Here is a 22,281-nt window from a genome sequence, read left to right as displayed (position 1 = left end):
TTTGTCTACACCCCGCAGCTGGAAGGATCTTAGCATCCAACGAGCTGAAGATAATTTTACATTTACATTTAATTAAAGATCACCAAGTTACATAGGGATAAAGAACTTGATGATGAAGAGAGACTTAGTAACTCTATCCTGCATTTTCCTCATAATTTGCTAGAAGCTTTGTTCTAGTTTAAAGCCATTATGAACTACACTTGCATGGACTGAAGATTATGGCAGTGTTCACTGAAGGGTAAAGGTTACAAAAAATTTCATACTTCTTCAGTTATAATTCAGTACAAAGGCAAAAAGGGATTTTTCTAGTGATGCACAAGCTCTCAAATACTGATCACAGCACACAAAATTACCTAAAGGGTACAATTCCATGAAACAAGTTGCACTGATGTAAGATCCTACCCCTGTTATCATTGCTAAAAGGGATCTTCCACATTTCCCTACTTCTTCCACTTCCCATTCCTTCCCCACGCTACATGCTCTCAACAAGGCCCATTTCTGCCTGACCCCCTCAGTGAGCCAATTTAGTTCTAATACTGTCAGAATAGCAACGATGGGGCTAAAAGGGGGAAGAAGTAAGTTTTCCATATGCAGCAACCCACGGACAGCTCAGATGACCACCTGGGCCCATGCCCAGGACAGGACTAACCCTTCAGTTAGTTGTTAGTTAGCTGTTTGATCAGTTCAGTCTGGTGTGCAGAACCACATCATGACTCCATTTCTGGAAAAAAGCATTTATGATCCCTGAAAATTTACTTATGGGTTGAAATGTGACAAAAGGTTGGATATGGTTTGTTTGTATGAAGACTACTCCATGCTTTTGAAGAGTTCATTGGAGTGTGTGCATGCTTCAAAAATCCATTAGGAAGAAATGGGATGTTTTGTCTTCCGATCATAGCTTTCCCGATTTCTTATACAGCAAGAAGCAGGATGAATAATTTGCTTTTGACAGACAGCAGAAGCCTGCTGTTATACAGAATCAATACATAGCTCGAAATTTTATCAGTTGTATGTATCAAGTTATTGATTTAAAAAAATTGTTTAAATGTATTTGCAATCGTAAGTTGAATTTTAAATAAACTGAAGCTTACGACAATTGGATTGCACATTTAAGAGAACGTAAATATACTTCTCAAGTTTTAAGGTCAAGTTTATAATGAAGGGAAAAGTTACCTAACTCTTTCCTTACAATAAATGGAGAGCCCATGCACGCAAAGGTTTTTTATTTCACTCTGGGGACATAAGCTCACTTTCACTTGCAGTTCCTAGTCTCATTCACAATTATTGATCATGTTACCACCATAATTTCTATTACAGGTCAATTGCAGTTATTCTGGTAATTACAACTACTGCTCATATGGGAAACGTTTACTACTTGGATGACCATTATGGTTTACAAGTGACTTTTAATATGTTAATGCATTGGCATTCACAAGCAAATACTGATACATTTACTTTAAGACTTTAATTCCCACAAATATCATTACAACAGCTGCTACCAAGTTGAAGAATTCATCTACACTTCATTAAAAGTTCATAGCCTTAAAGACATTGTGTACCTGTAGGAATCCACCTATTTCATTCTGAACATATGATGATAGTCACCCAACTGAGGTTAGTACAGGACTCTGTTAAACAAAAGAACTAAAGAAGTTGTAAGACAGAACTGAATCATTTGCTATTTCCACCCAAACTGAGACAAACCTGGCAGCAACAGGAACCTGACGAAACAGGAGAAACCTGACTTGCCAAACAGAGGAGCATGCCCCAACTTCCACAGGAAAAAAATAAACTAACTCCCCTAACTGTATCAGGTTGCCATTCTTCTATTGCTTTTAGATTTGCACTAGAAGTTTCCTGCAGGCACAGTGAAGAGGTCCGCACACTGAAACCAAATAACATTATAAATTCTTCAAGGGGATGGAAAGCTGGAATTTTGGTTCCTATTTTTTCACTAAACCTGTAACAACACTTTTAGCCAAACCCACTGAAAGATCTTCACTGTGAGGGTGTTCACAACTGTCCAGGAAGTACGTCCAGATGCATACGAGGCCCCTACAGTAGTGTCCAATATGTACAAGAGCAGACGAAGATAAAGAACGCTCCTGTAGTATTGACATCCCTTTGAAAACAGCACTGTGCTTTTTGCCCAACTGAATTGTTTGGCCTACCCCCTTTGCACTCGATAGCTGCTGTCAGGATGCTGTATTGAAAGCTGTACCTTATCAACTTGTAAAGTGAGGTTGCCAGTCAGAACCCTCTGCAGCAATAAGGAGCATTCCTGTCGGTGGTGTATGTTTTCTGTAAAGTTAATTACATCAACATAGTACAAGTCAAATAGTTGTTTTGTTGTTTTACAACAGTGACTTCTGTACAAACAGGAAGTGGTTAAAAGAAAGCTCAATAATTTGACAGTAAAATAAGATCACTCTTAAATTCACCCATGAGACAATCTTACTAATATTTAATCATTTTCATTTTTTTCCTTAGTATAGAACTAAATCATTTGACCTATTACTCTTTCTTCTTCTAGAGGCACTAGACTTATTTCACAACAAGCAAGTTTTCAGAGGAGAAGAATTTGTCCTTTTTTTCCTCTTACGACCACCTCTCCTGCCAAGTCTTGTCTTTTCTATAATGCAAACTTCTCCTTACTCTTTCACATTTCTTCAAAGTGCTGTAGTTGGCACCCTATATGCTATTTTGAACAGAAGTTCCTGAAATTCAGTACTTCACTACGTACAAAACATCTTTGAGTACACGTAGCCTTGGCACAACTATGGGCCACGAAATACAGTTCTGCATTTGTTCTGTGCACTGGTCGTCTGTCATGAGTCTTTGCTCCATGTATACAAATCATACATTTTTTGTATAAGACAGGGTATAATATAATGAAATGAAGTTAATTTGGGAAGGGTAAAGAAAAGGAAAAAAATCTATTAATTTCTCTTTTAACAGCATCAATTTATACTAGCATAAAATTATGTTTTTAATCAAAGATTATATCAAGTTGCAATTAGTTACAACTTCACACAACCTCCAATGTTTTGATCTGTTTTCTGTCAGCATAATTAAGCTACATCAGTGATAGAGTTGAAAAAAATCTATCAGCTGTTAAAAGTATTAAGGAATAGTCATGAAAATAATTGATCTCCAAATTATGAAAACTGACCAAGTAACAATTTTAATTTTTACACAGTGTATTAAATTATATCAATTTAAACTACTCACTTTCTCTGTCAATTCAAAAATGGATGGAGAAAATGAAAACCAAAGTCCTTTCTACAGAGGAAAACAGCACAAGGTCTGATATATAGCCCAGCATCATCCCTTTCCTCCATGAGGGACCGCGCTCTCAGATGCGGTTTTTTTCTACATTTCAAGGAAGTTTGCTTATTCCGTATTTTCCTCTTATTGTTTATACTCTCAATTCCGAAAGACGATATTTACATTTTGATTCGCCTCTGCCATTAAACCCCTTACGGCTGAAAGTCGGGGAAGGCCTGTAACTCACAGGGCGCAGGAAGAGGCATTCAATTAAGTTTTGTTGTTGTCGCTGTGGGACTAACCCTCCCCCGATAAAATCCGTGAGTCAAAACAACCACGCTACGAAGTCCAAGCTACACTTTGCACGGCCACGAGCTTCCCCGGTGCCTTTTTGAGCTGTAACCCGCCGGGAGGTCCGCTCACGGCCCCAGCCCCCCGCCCCACCACGGCCGCCAGCCGGGGCCGCCCCGCTCGCCCCGCGGCCGCGCACACACGCCGCGGCGCCGGCCCAGGCCCGCCGCCCTCAGCGCGCTCCCCACAATGGAGGAGAGGGTGACCCGGCAGCGCGCAGGGCGGCTGTCACCCGCCAGCCGGGCACGCCGCCGCCCCGCGGCCGCCCTCAGGTGTCAGGCACCGGCTCACCTCCCTCCCGGGGCGCGTGAGGTGCCCGCCCCGCGTGCGGCACGGCGAGGGCGGGGGGCGGCGACGGGACCGAGCCGCCAGACGGCGCGGGGTGGGGGTGGCGGCGGCCGTTAAGCGCCGCGGGGCGGGGAAAGCGGCGCCCCGGCCCGCCGGGAAGAAAGGCGCTGCTCCTCCCTCATGGCCCCGCGGCCCTCGTCCCCCCCCTCCCACCCCGTCTCCCCGCTCACCCGCAGGCCCGGCAGCAGCGAGGGAAGAGGGGAAAGGCCGGCGGCAGCGCGGGCCGGGCCTAGACAGCAGCGCTGGGGCGACGAGACGGCGACGGTCCCTCAGCAGCCGCCGCGGCAGGGAGTCAGTCGCTCCGCCCGGCCCCGCGCGCCGACGACGCCTCTCGGCCGGGCAGGCGCCGCGCACCCGCCGCCCGCGAGGAGGCCCCGGAGACGGGAGCCCACCAGGGCCAGTCCGCGAGCCCCGGCGCGTGGCGGCGCGAGCGCTCGCAGGGCCTCCAGCCCGGCCGCCGCCGCCGCCCCCCCCCCCCGCGCCCGGCCTCACTCGCCGCCTCGCTCCGCCGCCGCGCCGTGCTCTGCCCGGGTCCTTCTCCCCCGCACAAGCTTGGCGGCGTCTGGCAACCGGGCGCGCCCATTGGCCGCCGCACCGCGTGAGGTCAGGCGCCCTCCCCGCGCTATTGGCTTGATCCCGTGTGTGTACACACGCCACCCACCAATCGACGAGGCGACGGCGAGGAGGGCGGGGCGGAAGGGCGTGGCCGGCCGAGACCGGGGTCGCTGCCGTCGGCTCTCGGGCAGTGGGCGGCGCGGCGCGCTCCGGCTGCCGTCAGTGGGGCGGGCGGCGGCTGCCCGGTGCGGGCTGGGAGCGCGGCCGCGCTCGCTGACAGCTCCAGCCGGCCGTACCTGCCCTCCCGGCGCGCAGGTGCAGGCGCTGCCCCGCTAAGGCGGGGCGCTGCGGGGCTGCATAAAGCACGTGTCTGTATTTATAGACACCGAACGGCGCCGCAGCGTCTGCGGACACGGGCCGGGCCGGGCCCCGTCCCGCTTATCGGAGAGGAGCTGGCGTGGCTGCGTCCTGCAGATGCAAAGTTCAGCCCCGGCGCGGGCTCGGCCGCTTCAAGTGAACGAACATCCCCCGCCCTGGCGCGGGGAGCGCGGCTGCGGGAACGCGCCGAGGGGCAGCGGCGTGGCGGCGGTCACCGGGACAGTCTTCGGCGAATGGTTGCCTTTTCTATCGAGCCCCGCCACAGCTCCGTAACTTCCTTCCTGGGAGACAAAGGAGCTCTTGGCAAACAAAGAGATGATGTTCCTGGTGCGCGGTTACCGCGCCCGCGGTAACTGCTGAGCAGCCGCGCCCCGGGGAGTGGGGGGTGCTGGGCACAGCCCCGAGAAACGGCTCCTGGCTGGATGTGTGGGGCCCCTTGTTAAAAAGCTTTAAAAAGTATTTGGTTTCAACATTTCCTTATATTTTTCAAAAACTGATTTCAATAAAGCAAAATTAAGTATTCTGATAGAGACATTGTGAATAGAAAACACACCTGGGAGTAAAAAAAATAAAATCGGCACTAGTTCCATTCAAAGCAACGATGCAACATTTGTTAAAAGTCTCCTGTACAGCAGTAACCCATTTTTCAAAACACAAATTCACCTTAATGCCACTGAGCAAAACAAGGTTTATGTGGATGCAGAAACACTACCTGTTTCAGAAACCTCTAGACCATACACAGAGTAGACCAAACATGTTAAACTTGTGTTTTTCTTGCTTTACAAACATTAAATGCTCTAGAAAGACATATTTGATCCTATCCCCTTTACTAAAAAAGGAAGAAACATCAAAAAACAGGTGTTCAGCCTGTAAAATAAGAGTTCTTAAAGGAAAGACATGAGCAAACAAGAACAGTATGTTTACTTCAGTGGGATAGTTCACAACTGAAAATTTAGAATGTGCCCAGGAATTTGCTGGCTTTGTGGTTTTAGTTCTTTTCATCCTCTATAAAATACTTTCATCACATGCCACAAGACCTTTATCAATATTTGCACCGTTATGCAAGATACCTTCATGAAAGCATTAAAAAAAAGATGCAGACTATTGTGTGTTCTCTTGGAGACCCCTCTAACAGGTACAATCGCAACAGCTAACATGCAGGCACCTGAAGCATGCCCTGACAGAAGCGCAGGAGGCATGCGCTGCCTCGGAAAAGGAAGCAAACCAGAAGCAAACCAGCTTGTCTGGTTTACTGCACTATTCAGTAAGTTACCTGAGCTAAACAAGTACTTGAACTCAAACGCAGCCTCAATAAAGACACTTATGCTTCAAATATCTCTTTTTAGTTCATTGGTTTATTTATTTTTCTGCAAGAAACACCGATGAACTGGTCAGATACTATAACTGATTATGAACATGAAAAATAGGCATTTTAACCATTCAGGAAAGGAGAGAAACAGAATGGTCACTGCTGTAGTTTGCATTTGCTTTCAGCAGCAAACTGCAGCGTGAGATGACTATATATACACACTATTGAGTCTGAAGCTGCTGAAACAATGCTCAGTTTGCACGAGGGCAAGTATGCTACTGCTGTAACATTCTAAACCAATACATAGTCTTTCAGAACTTACACAAATCCCAAACTTTATACTGGAATGAGGGCTGCATTGAAAATCATCTTGGCATTGTCTTTTCAGACATGCTAAGGAATGGGTTTAGCGGCTACTTACAGTAAAACCTGCACTGCGGGAAGTTCTCACGTCTCCCTCCAGAAATGTCAGTGGTCTCCCAGCCTTAGGAACAACACCTTGCTCCCTCTGGCTGGTCAGACCCTTTCAGATCCTCTGCCTTCTGCTTTCATAACACATCACTTTTCAACATTTGCTAGTTTCATTGCTTTCTCACCAGCCCACAACCCTTGCTGGAATAACCTATACAAACACTAACCCAAAAGAGCACCCCCACCTATTTTCTCCCACTGAACTTGCCCCCACTCCCTGTAAAACCTTAAACGAAAATGCTGCCCACTTCTGAGTCAGAGCACTACCATATTCCCCGGCTCAGCCTGCAGTACTGACATACCTGTTTGGTTGAAGAGGGGATCACAACTTTGTATTTTTTGGCTTGGACCAGTAAGAGCACAAAACTCCCTGTATTCTATGGCCCACTGACTGGCAAGGAACGGTCCTTGCCTTTTTCCACAAGGCTGCTGTTCAACTGGTGCATTTCTGTGCTGTGCCCTGATCCTGGCAATAGCGGGACTCACTGAAGGACCTTGCTACAGAGATTATACCAAAAAGAAGTTAGCAAGCTGAAACAGCAACTCTGTATTTTCCTTTTTTACTTTAGTCTGGCAGGAAAGCAAGTATAAATGCTCTTGTCAAAAACAGATATGAGCAACTGAATTAATTTTACATAAAATTAGCTGTTAGAGAAGAAAACACTGCTTAAAAGAAAACTACTCAACAATCTTGGCAAAGTTCATTACATTGAGATTTTAAACATATCTGACTTGATTCTTAGCTATGTAAGAAAACTCATATGACGTCTGCCCAGTATTTTCAACTATCTGAAGACTATTTTATCTGCCCTTTCTTTTGCCATGCAATAATTAATCCAATAGTAGTGAGATCCCTCCGACATTAGAGGGATTTTTCATGCCAATATAATAGGACTATATGTCATTATGAATGATAGAACTGCCAAACTGGGATGAAGTTACCTACCATCAGCACCATGTGTATCTGTGAAGGCAGGATGCCCAGAGATTATTAACACATCTCTCAACTGAATTTCCAACATTCACATGCCTGATGAGATACATTACTACCCAATCCTAAGTAAAACATTCAGTCTCAACATGGTTTATCTCTTAAAATGATAAAACTATGAACTAGTTAATATTTATAATTTTTGTATTGTTACCCTTACTATCAAGCTCAGCTGACAGCAAATGTAAAATTGCATGTACTTTCCAGACTCATGAAAACCACCCCTGAGGTAGAATCTAAATAGAAGTAAAAAGGCAGCAGTAAAAGCTGTCATATTTTAAATAATAGTATGAGTGAGGTTCTATAATAGTCTTAATGCCCTTCTGTGTAGCAAAAATTGAGACAGCAAACCACCTGTAAAAGTATATCTAATTGCTTAAAGCTCATTTCAAATTCATTATCAATTAACAGGTAGAACTTTAAGAAATCAGCACATTAAAAATGTCCTGGGAAGCTAAAATCAATTTTTCTTGTAACAGATAAGCAAAAGAGGCTTAGTGCTCAGTAACCAAATTTCTTCAAGATGTCTGTTAGTCTGTTCAGTCTTTGGGCAACTACGCATCACAAGCTGTGGCAGATGCTCCGACCTCCAAAGGCCGCTCCATTTTGGTAGACTTAAAAGACACCCCCCATTTGTTTCAGAGACTTACTCAGTACTTTGAACCTCTGCACAACAGAACACACAACTTTGCAGATCATTTGAAAGGCTCGGGTGGTGAATACAGTAAGGCCTTTTTGCATCCTTAATTTGCAGTGAAGTTTCTCTCCTGCAGATTTGAGGCTAGTGAGAGAAAAACAGGTTAAATTTCCTGCTTCGAATTGACCAGTGACAGTGGTGAACAGTTATCCAGAACAGGTTCTCTAGGACACTATCCAGAGCAAGAGGACTATGTAATGCCTTGGGTGTCCTCTTTCTTCCTAGCTGTGCTACAGCCAGGATGAAAACCACCACCGTGTAAAGGTGCAGTATGAGGCACATGGCTAGCTGAGTTACCTTCAGCAAAGTGATTTGAACAGAATCAGATGCAGCTCCCATTAGAGCTCCATCTGGGAACACCACGGGAACCCTAATCAAGCCCAGCAAAATCACAAAACTAAGTGAACGTAAGTCAAGGAGCCTTCATCAAGAGGGTAATAGGTGCACATTATCCCTAGGCAGACTTTGATGAAACTGAACTCCTTCAGTTAGAATGAAGTGTAGAATAGCAGCAACTGAGGCACAAACTTCTGCTCAAAATGCCTGCCTGAAAGCCTTTCTGTTTGGCCTAGTAGAACCTTCTTGCCAATAAGCATTTTCCTTAGCAGTGAGGTTGAGATGACAGAGAAAACCACAAGCTGAACACAGGGTGTTGAAGCAAAGCAAGTGTTCCACATATCCTGTAACTACAGGTTCTTACCTTACAGCAGCAGCAGGAGTGGAGGGAACCTCATACATTGGAGTCCTGGCACCTGGACAGCCACATTTTATGGTCCAGAAAGAAAAAAAAATTAAGTATCTATAGAGCTATCAACCATATAGATCATATAGTCTGCTGCATTACTAGAAATCAGCAAACAGACCTGTTTCTGGACTTCAGTTCAGGATTCCCATTGAAGTAGGTTCAGCAGAGAATGGTCTCTTGCAACTGAAGGATACCAGGAAAAAAAAAAACAAGCCAAGATGTAGCACAGGCTGAAGGACAGAAAGTTAACAGAAGAATAAGAAAAAGGGTACATTAAGATAAGGGTGACAGGCAAATGAGATCTAGTTTGAAGAAGAACACAGCTAGAGTAGATGCTCAAACTCATGTCAGATGACAGTGAAAAAAACTGAGGGAATGGTGTATGATTTGACCTTCCATGTTTCAGTATGACAAAAAGTGAATGATAGTTCTTCATCCCTCTTCAATAATGTTAAATCTATAAACATGTCTTGTCTCCAGTGTCTGTGGAACACAATCATCCACAGTTTGAACTTGATATTATTCTGAAATGAAAATGTTTAATAATTTTACATTTTTGAAATTGATTTACACACACTCCTGAGAAAATTATCATTTAAGATTAGTGATCAACCAATACATAAGAATAATTAACTACACATTTCTTTAATTATAATTTATTTTAAAACTATAAAAGTAATTCATAGCTTCAAAAATAAGACTTTTGACCCCCTTTTAGTTAATAATAATAGGATGTAACAATGGGATTGAAAATAGTGATGTTACAGATTTTGAGAATTTAGATAGCATACCTGTAACTACTTCTAATGTATTTGTATTAGCCATGCCAGATAACATAGCTTTTAGTCTTTATAAAATTTTAAAAAATTGAACTACAAACTAGATAGGAACTATCAACTACAAAAATCCTGGATTCTTTTTTTTTTTAATGGAGTACTGAAAGCCTTTTGTATTTCATCTTAATTTAGTGCACAAAATGTCATCACAGAGCTGGGTCAAATGCTTCCTTAGAAAGTCAGCCAAAAGGTGGTAACAGGCTACTAATAAAATATTTTTGTACATGATCAAGTTCATCACAACCCCCTACCCAATAATCATTTTACTTTTCTTAGAAATGCCTAGGGAAATATATTTACCCTTCCTTAATGATAAACATACCAAAAATTTTAAAGATCAGAAGGGAGGTGAGTTCCTCGGTAGAAAACCCATCACAGGAAAAAACTCCCCATCTCTAGTACATGGTAGGATTCAAGCTGCTGGGCCACCCAAAGGAGGTCACTGAAGGGACACAACTGCTGCAGCTGGACTACAGCTGTCATAGAGATGATACGAAGGTTCATTATGGGGTGGTAAGTAATCTAGCAGAAGGGGGGTAACTGAAGTACTGTATAACTTTATACCATCACAAATTTCAGTTATGGTTTTTACTGTCCTGTTAATGTCAAGATTATAAATATGAAGTAAACCATTTTAATTCTTCTATAATTAAAATGCTAATTTCTACCAGTGCAGGGAGCGTTTCGTTGCTTGTAGCCAGGTATCCATAGCAGGTTTGTATTCTTCCGAGTCCTTCTGGGGCTCAAAAACTGCTTCTATTCGCCTTAGCTTCTTTAGTTGTTCTTTGTCAGTCCAAAATCCTATAAACAGAAAGTTCATTCTTAAGCTCAACTGCAAATATGTTAGTTTTGAGTTGTTTTAATTTATTTCCAAGAGATCCAAAGCAGAAACACAGTAAGAAATCATGACAGCTTTTCTTTACTCAACCAACAACTTTCTCAGAGGGAAGCATATTTTTAACATGTGAAACTCCTTTCCAATAGCATCCACTTGTTTGGAATCCTGACAACAGCACATCTGCTTAACTGGGATGGTTTCCAAGGAAAAGCTCTGGTATACTGAAATTCCCTTAGGTTTCATCCATGCTGTGCTTTCAGCTGCAGGTCCCTCTCAACAAAGAACGGCCAAGGAAACCAAGACTTAGCACTAGTTGCTTTCTACTGTCTTAAAATTGCATAAATGGCAGAAAACAGCTGGTGTTATGTATTCAGATTAATTTACGCTATTGAATCATCCTTGTCTACCAAGGGCTGCAGCTTTCTTACAGTTTTAATTGCTGAATAAGTCTTACCTGAGCATACAGTTTTTATCTTACAGTTGTGTTATTTACGTACCAAATCAACTGAATGAAGTTAATATCCACCTACAAAATATACTTCCATTAAGCAAAACCCTTGACAGTTTGTAGTTTTAAGTCTGGTTCATTATCAACAACAATTGTGTGAGTAGAGCTGGATTTTTTTCCCTGTTAATAATTTATTTTTCACTTCTGTTGTGTTTATTTCTATGAAAACCTTAAAGAGTAAAGACTCGGTTCAGAGATGACAAGACACAGCTTCAGCAGGAATTACATGGCTGCAAGTAAGTGTGGCACCTTCCTCGTCACATGATCCATCCCCACCAAGCACTGCTCCGGGCAGTGAGAATGTGGGAAGGGATGAAGTGTCTGGGTCAAGAAAGAGGGAGAAAGCAACGCAGGTTCACCTCTTTCTTCTCCAGTAGTATATCCTTCTAAGTGTAAATTAATCTTACAACATATATGCAGGTACTTTTCACATTAAACTCACTGTTGCTATTCATTTATGTAAAACTAAACAAGCATACAACTGCTCAGCAAACTGGGACATTGTGTTAGAAATACAAATAAGGTCCTTGGATTTGGTTTATGTATGACGTTATCATCTGTTTCTTTGGTCCATCAAATACAAGTACACGGGTACAAAGCACTATACAGAGAAACATAAACACTACTCACCTTGGATTTCCTCAAAAATGGCTAAAGTTTGTGGAGGTTTTACAATTATTTACTATTACACTGTTTTTTTCTGGTTTGTTTGGGTTTTTTTTACTTATTTACAAACATGCATTATGAAGGGAAAAACAAAACCCTTTTCAATTTTTCAATGTATACATACCTGAAGCAAGGCCTGCTAGAAAAGCTGCACCAAGACTAGACATGTCTGCATTTGCAGGTTTTTCTATTTTCTTATTAATTAAATCTGAAGTCATCTGCATGACAAAACTATTATTACTGACACCTCCATCAGCTCTATTGGTAGAGGGGAAGAAAAAGTTTAAAAAAAAAAGTGTTTAGTTCAAATGCTTATTGCCAACATTTCAGAAAACAACTTCTGGGGTTTCACACCTATGCAAAAATCTTCCTCTCACTCATGCACAAATGCATGTCCATTTTATGGGCAAATTTAGAGGCCAGCACAAGGTGCCTAGAAAAAAAAAAGAATGCCTATGAACTGGGGGAGGAATGGTAGACAAACAGGGACACAGGACAGACACATTATCAAAAGCTTTGAAAGCTCTGTCTTCAACTACACATCATCCTGGTTGAAACGTTAGAGTTTGTAACAGAACCTTTACATAGCTATCACCACAACATGACAACAGTCAAACCCATTACATTAAACAAACCCTTTCAAGTGTTCTCAGGTCTGGGAAAGTACTTTTTTCATTACTACCAAATCTTTGTACTAGTTAGCTAAAATGCCTTTACGGTTGCTGCTTTTTATGAGGAAGATGAGAATGAGGCTTCCATCTATTTGCCTAATTGCATCATGTCAGAGACCCTTTTAATGGAGAAACCTAGAACTTACCAGTGCTGATCGTTAATCATCTGAGAGCGATTACTAGTGGTGCAAAGTAATCCCTCTTGCAAACAAAAAATAACTGTAACAAAAAGCAATCTTTGAATTGTCATAGATTGGTTTGTTATGCTGTTGGACTCCAATACCAGCAGGTACGGAGCTGTTGTTCTGTCAAATGTGGTGTAGTAAAGGCATCTACTGCTTATTACTATAGGAAGTGTTGAGTAATAAAAATTAACAGTTGCTTAGAAATCTTCAATTCAAATATGCCAGTTGAAATCTTCTGTACTATGTGATGCCTCAGAAAACTTCTGCATAAACATTTTGGCTGTTTCTGAAAGTAAATCAGGAGACACTGCCCGATTGGTGACGTTACAGGGTTTTGCTTGTTTGTACATACAGTTAAGCAGAGTTGCCTCCCTCCACCTTGTAGTTTCACCTTTCTTCCACTACTCAAAATTCTGTCTTCTCAACTGTCTACATGCCTGCCAGTCTGTTTCTTCTGTTGCATGGCTATCAGAGAAAAGTCCACAAGAGGGACAGGAATGCTCTCCTCTCTGTTCTTGACCGTGGTATCACGATGACCCCTGGCTGCCAGAAGGAGAAATTCTGGAGAGCTTTCTCAGCATGAGAGGGCTTGAGGCTCTTTAGACAACTGGTGTGCCCAAACTACCTACCTGCAGAAATGTGCAATGTAGTTTTCCAGCAACGCATACTTCAGCTGAATTTTTCCAAGATGTTGTGAAAAGCATATTCTAGGTCGGTATCACGGTTACCTCACTAAATTTGATTTGCTTCTTCAAAGAATGAAGCAAAACCAATGTTTTAACAATTGAATTGTAAAAATATTCTCTCTCTTTCCCTCACAAATACATCCAGTTTTAACTGACATCTTCAAAAAATATTCCGTCTGTGAGAGACCCAGCACAAAAAACTTCAGTATGAAAGAATGATAATAAAGGGTAGAATGACCTTTGTTGTAGGCTTTGCTATATGTACTCTAGCACTACCTGAAAACATGAATTTGCTTTTTTTTTTTTCCCCAATAATTAGAGCAATTCATTGCTCACCTACTGATAATTACCAGTGCCACAGCTTAATTAAGAACCAGCCCCTTCTGTGGGTAGGCTCTACCACCACTTAAGTTATATTAACATTTGACTTGGTATTCACCTATTTCTCAGCAGCAGAATTTTTACAGTAAGATAAAATGCATAATAAATTTCACATCTATTTAAAATCAAACTCCCATATATCAAATTTAAAAGTTACACAAAACTTACCGAATAGTTTGAAGAGGAATGCGTACCTTCTTCACAATGATATCATAAAGCTGTTTGTTTCTTTAAAAAAATATTTAGTTGAATTAAGCATTACACATTACATAAAGTGTTTCCAGTATCTACACAGTCAGAAAATAAAATATAAGGCAAAAAATGCCTCAGTTGTGTCAGAACTGCTGCAATAGCTAACAAGTTTCCAGAATGCATACATTTAAAAATAAAAAGGAAAACTTTTAAACACTGAAACTGGTCTTTGTTATACATCATTATAAAGGCACAGGTATGGCTAAATCACATCCTGTTCTATAGCAAGTCAGTGCAGAAGGTACATTTTTCCCACCTGAAATTGCTGATAGGTTTCTACAGACAAGATGCAATTGTTGATGTAACAAGTGGTTTGGAGTGAGGAAAGCAGGCTGACAGTGTAAATCGGAGTTTATCCATCTGAAGGCTCTAAGTTTGACTTGTTCTGAAATCATTTCATTTAATGGGAGAAAATGTAAACACAAAGGATCTCTACCCTTTCCTAGCTAGGTATTTGAATGAGGTGAGATTCTTAAACACCCCTGTTTTCAAGAGACCCATGTTTCAAATTCAGGAATTACTGCATCTCACGTTCCTCTTACAGTGCAGAAAAAAATGCACTAGAAACAGCTGCAGCAATTCCAAAATGCTGCCTTCCTCCAAACATCCTTTTTGCCTCTTTGCAGGAGGTTATTATGCCCAAAGCAGAGCTGGTGACTTGATGGAAGGAATCATATGAGTGTTCCCTAACTGGCCACAGCGGAGCATGAGCCAGGCTCAAACCACATTCAACTCCAGTTCGAGAAATGCTGCGTGGGTTTGCAAGGCAGAACCAATCTGTTCCACAGTGAGCTCCTGATGTGACATCATCAGTGACTAGCAGCAATATCTTTAACCTTGACAGTTAGATCTGGAAGTTGTTGTCCATTCACATCTTTAAAGATGTTTAAGATGCCTATTACTGTGTTTTATAAAACACCAAAAATTCAAACTTTAGCCAAAGAGCTAATATAAAACTTCTACCTTCAGGGATACTTTAAACACAGCTGGAGTGGGCTACAGCTTCTGACAAAACACTGTCAGGGGAGTAAGGACAAACTTTAAACAGAAAACATTTTTAGAACATGCAGAAAAGAATATAATTTAAGAATCCCTTTGGGGTTACTTAATAACAAAAACTCTGAACTAATAAATATACATGAGTGTATTTGTAGTGTTAAAGACAAAAAAGGAAAGCAGCTGAAACTCCTTTTTCAATGTAACAGTAATGGATTACCACAATTTATATTTTACAAACTGCAGAAGTTCATGTATCCATTTAACACTGCTGATCAAAATAAAAGCAAACATAAGAAAATAGAAGCAACTAAGCAGTACCTGAAAGCTACAGACTCCAATATAGCTCGTACAAGATGGTTTCTGGTAGTGGAAGGTTTCAGCCCCATGAAAGAGGCACATAAATATGGGTCATTCACAGAAACCTGCAGAAAAGATTTCACCATGAGTTCAGTGAATTGTATTTGTAGGCTTTTGAGAAAGGAGTCAAATAGTAAGAAAAAAATAACTTACGACAATTACAGGCAGCATAGTAAAAGAAAAAATTGAAAACAATATGTAAGAGGTATATAGTATTATTGTAGCTAACTTGGTGAACAGTTTAAATAGCGTCTTTCAACAGGAAAAATGTTTAAGTGACTTCTTCCAAATATGACATGCTAAATAACACTAATCTGTATGACTTCTCTTTAAAATACACACGGTGTACACTTTAAGTGTCTAGGACAGGGCACACTGATATTGCTGTTTTCTAGCAAGATTTCACACACACACTTTTTTTTTTTTCAAACACTCCTGAATTGCTGAAGGAAAGATGAACTGACTTTTAAAAGTAACACTGAAAAGGATGGTAATACTTTTTATTAGTTTATACTACAGCCTGTTTTCAGTGACACTGATAAACAAGTCCAACTAAAATTCTAATCACCACTAAGTTGCCTTTTTTTTGCAGGAGAACTGGAGGATTGATGAATCTCCTCTCCACTCCTCCACTCCTCTGATGAAATTTATCACAAAATACTAGTTTGTTGGTCCATACCTGGTTTGTGACAATGTTAAATCTTATTTTCACTGTAGACAGTCAATTTTTAAATTGAAATAATCCTTTCCAGTTGTATTGTGCTAAATATCGATTATGACAACACTTACCAGAAGTTTGAATTTCGTGCTTATAAAATATATACAAACATATTTATAAAGTACTTTAAGAAACTGCTAACATATGTTAAAAAAATATAATACGTATGGATAGGTATATACAGCCAAAAGGAAAACTGGCATTTTACAAAAGTTCCTAAACAGAAGAAACTTCCGTGTTACAGTAAAATAAAATATTCTTTTATTTTTCCCATATACAAGTATCCTTCCTGTTCTAAGAACGGAACCACTTGTCCAGCCCAGTAGCATAATAAAGATCCATGGCTTCCAAGTCTACAGATTTTCATATACAAGATAATAAACTAAAAAGCACAGACTCATACTCTACGTAAGGGTGAGTATCTTGAAAGAACCAATCATTAAAAAAAGAGAATCAAGTAACAGTGCATATATATGCACTTCATCCCAGTGAAGAGTCCTAAGTTTTTGCTGTTACTACTAACCACAGCAAATTAACCCTGGAAACCCGTTTCAAGCAGGATGAGTAAGAGGAAAAATGATGCACATATTCACTCAATTTCAAATACACTTTCACAATGATGCTCCTCTCAGTGCGCTGCATTACAGCAGTAGAATCCAGTAAGAAAGAAACTTGGTTCTGATTGCCTTAATATGGATGAGTAGAGAAACATTTTACTCTGTATAGGAAATGAACACATGGGCTTCATAAGAACCCTCCCCAACCACTATCACTTTGAGGTCTAAGAAACATTACCATACAATCAATTTGTGTTAGCATCCAGACAGTGAAGCTAAGCAGACATGTTACAGTCCCAGAAATGTTCAACTCTGTTCATGTCCCCTTTCATACCATTTAATCCACTCAGTTTCTAAATTGATACAGATTCTGTTACTGTGAGTCTGCTAGCTAAGCATGTTTCACTGAAATAAGCAGGGCTTTTAAAAGGCAAAGAAATTCACATTGGTGGATATTATTAGTGGTAACTAGATGTCACAGTTAAGAGAGAAATCCATTCAGTTTTCTAAGTATAGCTTCTGAATTTGGACTGTGAATATTAGCATTAGGGAAAGAGAGACTGAATCAATGTTTATGAAGAAACTAGCTGGGGTTCCTTCTGGAGACGTTGTCAAGAAAGCAAGGGTGCGACAAACCTGCAAAGCAAAACAAAAACCAACCAAACAAAAAAGAGGTTTTACTAACATCTCTGTAACTTGAATATTAATAGAATTAAAGGTTCAAAAAAGATTCAGACTAACATTTGTCTACCTCAGGATTCCTGTCTGCAAATATTGACATTTGGCATGGCTCAACATTTGCTTATTCACAGCACAATTCCTCACAGTAAATGCTAAATGGAAGCATCTCAGCATAATCAAGCTTTACACCCCTAAAAATAATTATTAGGTCAGCTGTTTGAGAAAAGGTAGCTGGGCTACCTGCAAAAGAAATGAAATTTTTCTTTGCCTTGTTCCATTAACATACAGGACTTACACAAAGGTAAGGTTAAAGATGTTAAGTTTCTTTAGAAAAAACACTAGTCCTGGGAATGATCAAACTGAGTATGGCAGACCAATGAAGATAAAAAAAATGAACATTTGGACACACATAGAGATGAGCTGTCAAAATGTATGTATTCAAACTAACAAATTACTATCTAAGACTTCTAAGAAAAAAGAAAAGGTGGTGATTTTTGAGCAAAAAAAAAGAATACTGTTTTCATCTTAATGGCTTTTCTTTGTTTGAGTAACACAGTAACCTTTGAACCCCTGACAGGTTCAAACATCAGTTGTTTATACATCAAAGAACCAGCTGATGGCAGACATTACTCAACTCCCACAGCACAGCAACAGCTTTCCCTTCATCTTGCCTGGTCCATCGGTCCAATCCAGTTTATAATGCTAATATTCCAAACGACAACTTGGAGACCAGGGCTACACCACAGAGTTTCTCCTGGACAGCAACACTGACTAGAAAAACAAAGTTTTGTGGAGACATGGATATTTTCAAGTTGACAAACCCACAATGCAGAAACAGCTATGCTGCTAGAAGCGTGCTTTTAGTCAGATTATCTCACATTGCTTAGGAAAGTGGCATAACTAGATGAAAAAGTTTTGGGGCTCTGCACAGTCCCTAAGCTAGCAACGGCTCCATTAGCAAAACCTGTTTATTTTCATTCTGTATGAAATTTGTCCAAGAGCTCTGACTTGCAGCTCTGTCATATTTTGCGTTGACAAATTACAAACTATTATTACCAACTGTCAAACCCATACTGGAAGCAGCTGCTCTATAGCTGAAGAGGCAGTATGTCAGCTCCCCAGCTATTACAATTTGTCATTTAATGTAACATATTAACTGGAATTCCCATCAATTCCAATCTAGACTAATAACCTAGACTGAACTGTAGCATCAATGTCACCCTTGTTGCTGTGTCTGCACAGGGACAGTAACTCACATCTGTAATGAAATTCAAGAGGGATCATGAATCAGAGGTGGAAAGGACAGACATGAGGATACATAAGTCTCTAGCATAAATGGAAAGGAAGTAGAAAAAACCTAGAGCTTGTGACCCAGAGGGGATCACATAATTGCAGGAAGTTCCTCAAATAGAGTTGAAGGTAAAAGCAAGCTACTGGGAAATGGCGGGGACTAAAGTGGAGAACAAATGCCAGGAACTCCTTACTATACACACTGTGCTCAGCAACAAGACACAGACCCTATTTTAAAGGGAAAAATCTAATTCAGATTAAAATCTGCATATCAAAGAAGTGTCTAAATATAACTGTCTTTGCTTTTCATAACACCAGGACTTGCAATCTTGCACATATTTAAGTATGTTTAAGTATTCTGATGAATTGCAACCTACATCTTGAAAAGAGGCAGAATAAAATGAATTCTTTTAGAACAGTGCTTACAAGTATTATCTCAATGAAGGCTCTGCATGAGGCAGAAAAGCTATGGGACCAGTTTCTGTCTCTGCAGGCACTGCCTGAGTTACTGTGGGCAAGTCATTTAGTTTATCTGTCCCCCAGGTGTCCATATGCAAAATGAAAGTAATTTTCCTATTTCGTAGGGTTTTTCTCATGGGGGGACGGTGTTTAAGCATTCTGATATGACAATGATCTTCATATGTTGTAGCGAGGGACAGAGAGTAAGAACCCAAGTAGTACAGAATAAATACTATGATAAGATGTAAATGACTCCATTTAAACATGTAAAAGTTAATTTTTTAACTGAGTTATTAAAACTATATTCTCCATTATATTAATAATAATAATTTTACCTGAAAACCTGGAACAAAACAAACGCCTTGAGACTCAACAATACTCCGTGCCATTTTTGCTGTTTCATCTACATTGGTGAAAAGATCTGTAAAGATGCATAAGTCATAGCTTTTATTATTTACTTCAATTTCTTCATATATTACTAAGAGACAAAAATCTAGAGTTAGACTATTTCCTTTTGTAATATTCTCGAACTACAGGTTCTAAGGGAATCACTTCTGTACTTCATGTCCATCAGTCACATTAAAAAAAAAAACCTTATTCAGATGAAGACTAAATTCAAAAGGATCCTCTCATATCTGTTATGCTATAGCCTTTTAATCATCACATCCTGTAAGACACAAATGGGAACTGGAATGCTAACAATGGCACCCTAAGTATGCTAAAAACCTAGGTTTGCAAAACATAAACCATGTTTTTCCCCCTCAAAGATGTTGTTATTGTCAGCCCAAGCACCAAATGACTACAGAGAAAGTCCTTAATACCTATTATATTTTATCAGCACTCTTACTATTTTTACAAGTGACTTACATATAACTAAGGTAGGTTCTAATATCATAGAATTATAGAATGGTTTGGGTGGGAAGGGACCTTAAAGATCATCTAGTTCCAACCCCCTGCCACGGGCAGGGACACTTTCCATTAGACCAGGTTGCTCCAAGCCCCATCCAACCTGGCCTTGAACACTGCCAGGGCAGGGGCACCCACAGCTTCTCTGGGCAACCTGTGCCAGTGTCTCACCACCCTCACAGTCAAGAATTTCTTCCTAATAGCTAATCTAAATCTACCCTCTTTCAGTTTAAAACTATTACCCCTCGCCCTATCACTACATGCCCTTGTAAAAAGTCCCTCTCCAGCTTTCCTGTAGGCCCCTTCAGGTACTGGAAAGCTGCTATAAGGTATCCCCAGAGCCTTCTCTTCTCCAGGCTGAACAACCCCAACTCTCTCAGCCTCTCTTCATAGGACAGGTGCTCCAGCCCTCTGATCATATTTGCGGCCCTCCTCTGTACTTGCTCCAACCGATCTGTGTCCTTCTTATGCTGGGGGCCCCAGAGCTGGACACAGTACTGCAGGTGGGGTCTCACTTCTTTAACAGACACTACTTTTATTCTCTGTCTAGCCAGATGTCTCCTTTCACAACTCCACAGACATCCTTCTTTAGCTTGTCCTTCACTCACATGCAATTCTTGTACTAACACCCATCTTCTGTAGTTTTCACTAATAATATCCTTATGTGGCCACATGTTTTACAGAAGACTAGAGGTCTCCTGTAAATGAGAGCTATTGCTTTTTCTTGTCTAAAAAGTAAATTCTCCTATCAAAGATAAATTAGGTTAATCTAGCTCAATTTATCTTCGAAAAACCCATTTTGGTAACTTACTAGGAGTTTCAATTTACCTTTGTAACCTTCATAAATTTGCTTGAAAACTTTAGATTCTACAGGGCTCAGATGAATAAACCTAAATCACATTTTCCTTCTTGTTGTATTTGCTATTACTGAACTATATATAGTACCTCTATGTCAGGACAGAAATTAAGTAAGATTGACTTCACCTTGAAATTCCATATACTACTATTTCAAAATTCTTAGAAGTGATCTGATCCCAGTAAAAGAAGCCCATTAAACTAAGTTTGTCTTGCTGCAGAAATTCCTATTTCCAAACCTTTACCACTATTATATGTCTCATCTTCATCCATGTTGAGCCTCACCATCCTTACTAAGGCCAGTAGCTTACCTTGTGTTTTGGCCCAATTCCTTCTGTAAAGCAAGTTTTACCCTTCTCTTTATTTATAAAGCTTATAAAAGTTTCTGAATTCTGCTTCTCTGCAATCATACTTCCAGAAAATAAAGGTCTTGCTTATTAGAGAGTTTACAGCAGCATGCCTATTTTTTTATCTCCCTCTAAAACTTCCCCAGTTTTTGCCTGTGGTAACAATTGTAGGTGACATCCATTTCACTACTGGCTAGCTAGAAATCCTTTGTATTACTGCTCTGCATATACCAATAATATCCATTTTAAGTATGGGTAAGTTCCATATGCATAAGTATCTACTTTAAGTATGGAATTTGAAGTAGCAAGCTTATATATGTACCACTGATACTTGTATCTGCAGCACTGAACTGTGTATTGAATGAGTAATTTCCTCAGAAGACTAGTGGCTGTTATTCTCTGGGCTCAGTCAAATGTTGAACGATGAAGACCTGAGGACCAATCTGAGGGATACTTAATCCTTAGGGGCATATTCTGTGATATACATGAGCATGTATATGCACACATGCACCAGAAGTTGACAGCTTCAAGAAATGTGGAATTTTGTGGTGAGCTACACTTCAGGAAAACCTCTCCCAGACAGCCCAAAGCTTGAGACATTAATTCCTTTTTTGCACCCTAGTAAAGGTGTACTAAATTACTAAGTAAATTTAGAAAAGTTGTCCTATAAACAATCAGTGGTTTTAAACATCAGCTACTATAAAGCTAGTATTTCTCTTATTCTTTTATTAAACTTGAATGCAAATCTTTTCAATGGTCACAGCCAAAGGGGACATTACTTCTATGTAAAGAAGTTTGTCATGCTCAAGAGAAAGCAAGTGAGGAGTAAAATGTTTCAGGAAAATAAAAGCCTACGCATGTAGGAGGGTCTGAGAGGCAGTCTGATGAGGAGATGATTGTGCAAACTGAACTACCTGCAGTAAACACATTCAGCAGAGAACCTGCTAAAGAGACTGTGCATTTTCCACTGTCCAAAA

At 40.5% G+C, this 22,281-nt stretch overlaps 3 protein-coding genes across 13 annotated transcripts in view; 1 reads left to right on the top strand and 2 right to left on the bottom strand.

Moving 5' to 3' along the window:
• The window catches only part of TFDP2 (transcription factor Dp-2), a 58,428-nt gene extending 53,919 nt beyond the window's left edge, over positions 1-4,509 (bottom strand). For 3 of the 5 annotated variants that reach the window (XM_068407014.1, XM_068407017.1, XM_068407019.1), the window contains exon 1: positions 4,137-4,309. The gene's annotated coding sequence lies outside the window, so the exon portion shown is untranslated. Of the gene's footprint in view, positions 1-3,909; positions 3,999-4,136; positions 4,310-4,458 lie in introns of those variants that run through there. The other 2 variants (XM_068407016.1, XM_068407015.1) reach the window with 2 other exon arrangements.
• LOC137666506 (sterile alpha motif domain-containing protein 1-like) lies at positions 4,087-5,252 on the top strand. The gene is made up of 2 exons (XM_068406574.1): positions 4,087-4,766; positions 4,904-5,252. Exons 1-2 carry the CDS (start codon positions 4,087-4,089, stop codon positions 5,250-5,252), a joined length of 1,029 nt encoding a protein of 342 aa, XP_068262675.1.
• A 4,500-nt stretch (positions 5,253-9,752) lies between these two features.
• GK5 (glycerol kinase 5) overlaps positions 9,753-22,281 on the bottom strand; it is a 30,699-nt gene continuing 18,170 nt past the window's right edge. For 4 of the 7 annotated variants that reach the window (XM_068405756.1, XM_068405757.1, XM_068405750.1 and 1 more), the window contains 5 exons: positions 19,532-19,617; positions 15,453-15,556; positions 14,052-14,111; positions 12,085-12,218; positions 9,753-10,749 (listed from right to left, as the gene is read on the bottom strand). In XM_068405756.1, the coding sequence (XP_068261857.1) occupies positions 10,613-10,749; positions 12,085-12,218; positions 14,052-14,111; positions 15,453-15,556; positions 19,532-19,617 (521 nt within the window). In that variant the 3' untranslated portion in view covers positions 9,753-10,612. Of the gene's footprint in view, positions 10,750-12,084; positions 12,394-14,051; positions 14,112-15,452; positions 15,557-19,531; positions 19,618-22,281 lie in introns of those variants that run through there. The other 3 variants (XM_068405753.1, XM_068405754.1, XM_068405751.1) reach the window with 3 other exon arrangements.

This window comes from Nyctibius grandis, chromosome 8 (assembly GCF_013368605.1).
Source record: "Nyctibius grandis isolate bNycGra1 chromosome 8, bNycGra1.pri, whole genome shotgun sequence".
NCBI lineage: Eukaryota > Metazoa > Chordata > Aves > Nyctibiiformes > Nyctibiidae > Nyctibius > Nyctibius grandis.
The sequence above is the reverse complement of the archived record's forward strand: the minus strand, read 5'-3'. Positions and strand labels throughout refer to the sequence as shown.

What these genes read in the sequence shown, in the direction of transcription:
- LOC137666506 (XM_068406574.1), top strand. Translation starts at nt 4,087, where the DNA reads ATGGCCCCGCGGCCCTCGTCCCCCCCCTCCCACCCCGTCTCCCCGCTC. An exon ending in GGGCGGGCGGCGGCTGCCCG is followed by an intron (nt 4,767 to 4,903) that starts GTGCGGGCTGGG and finishes CTGTATTTATAG; the next exon opens with ACACCGAACGGCGCCGCAGC.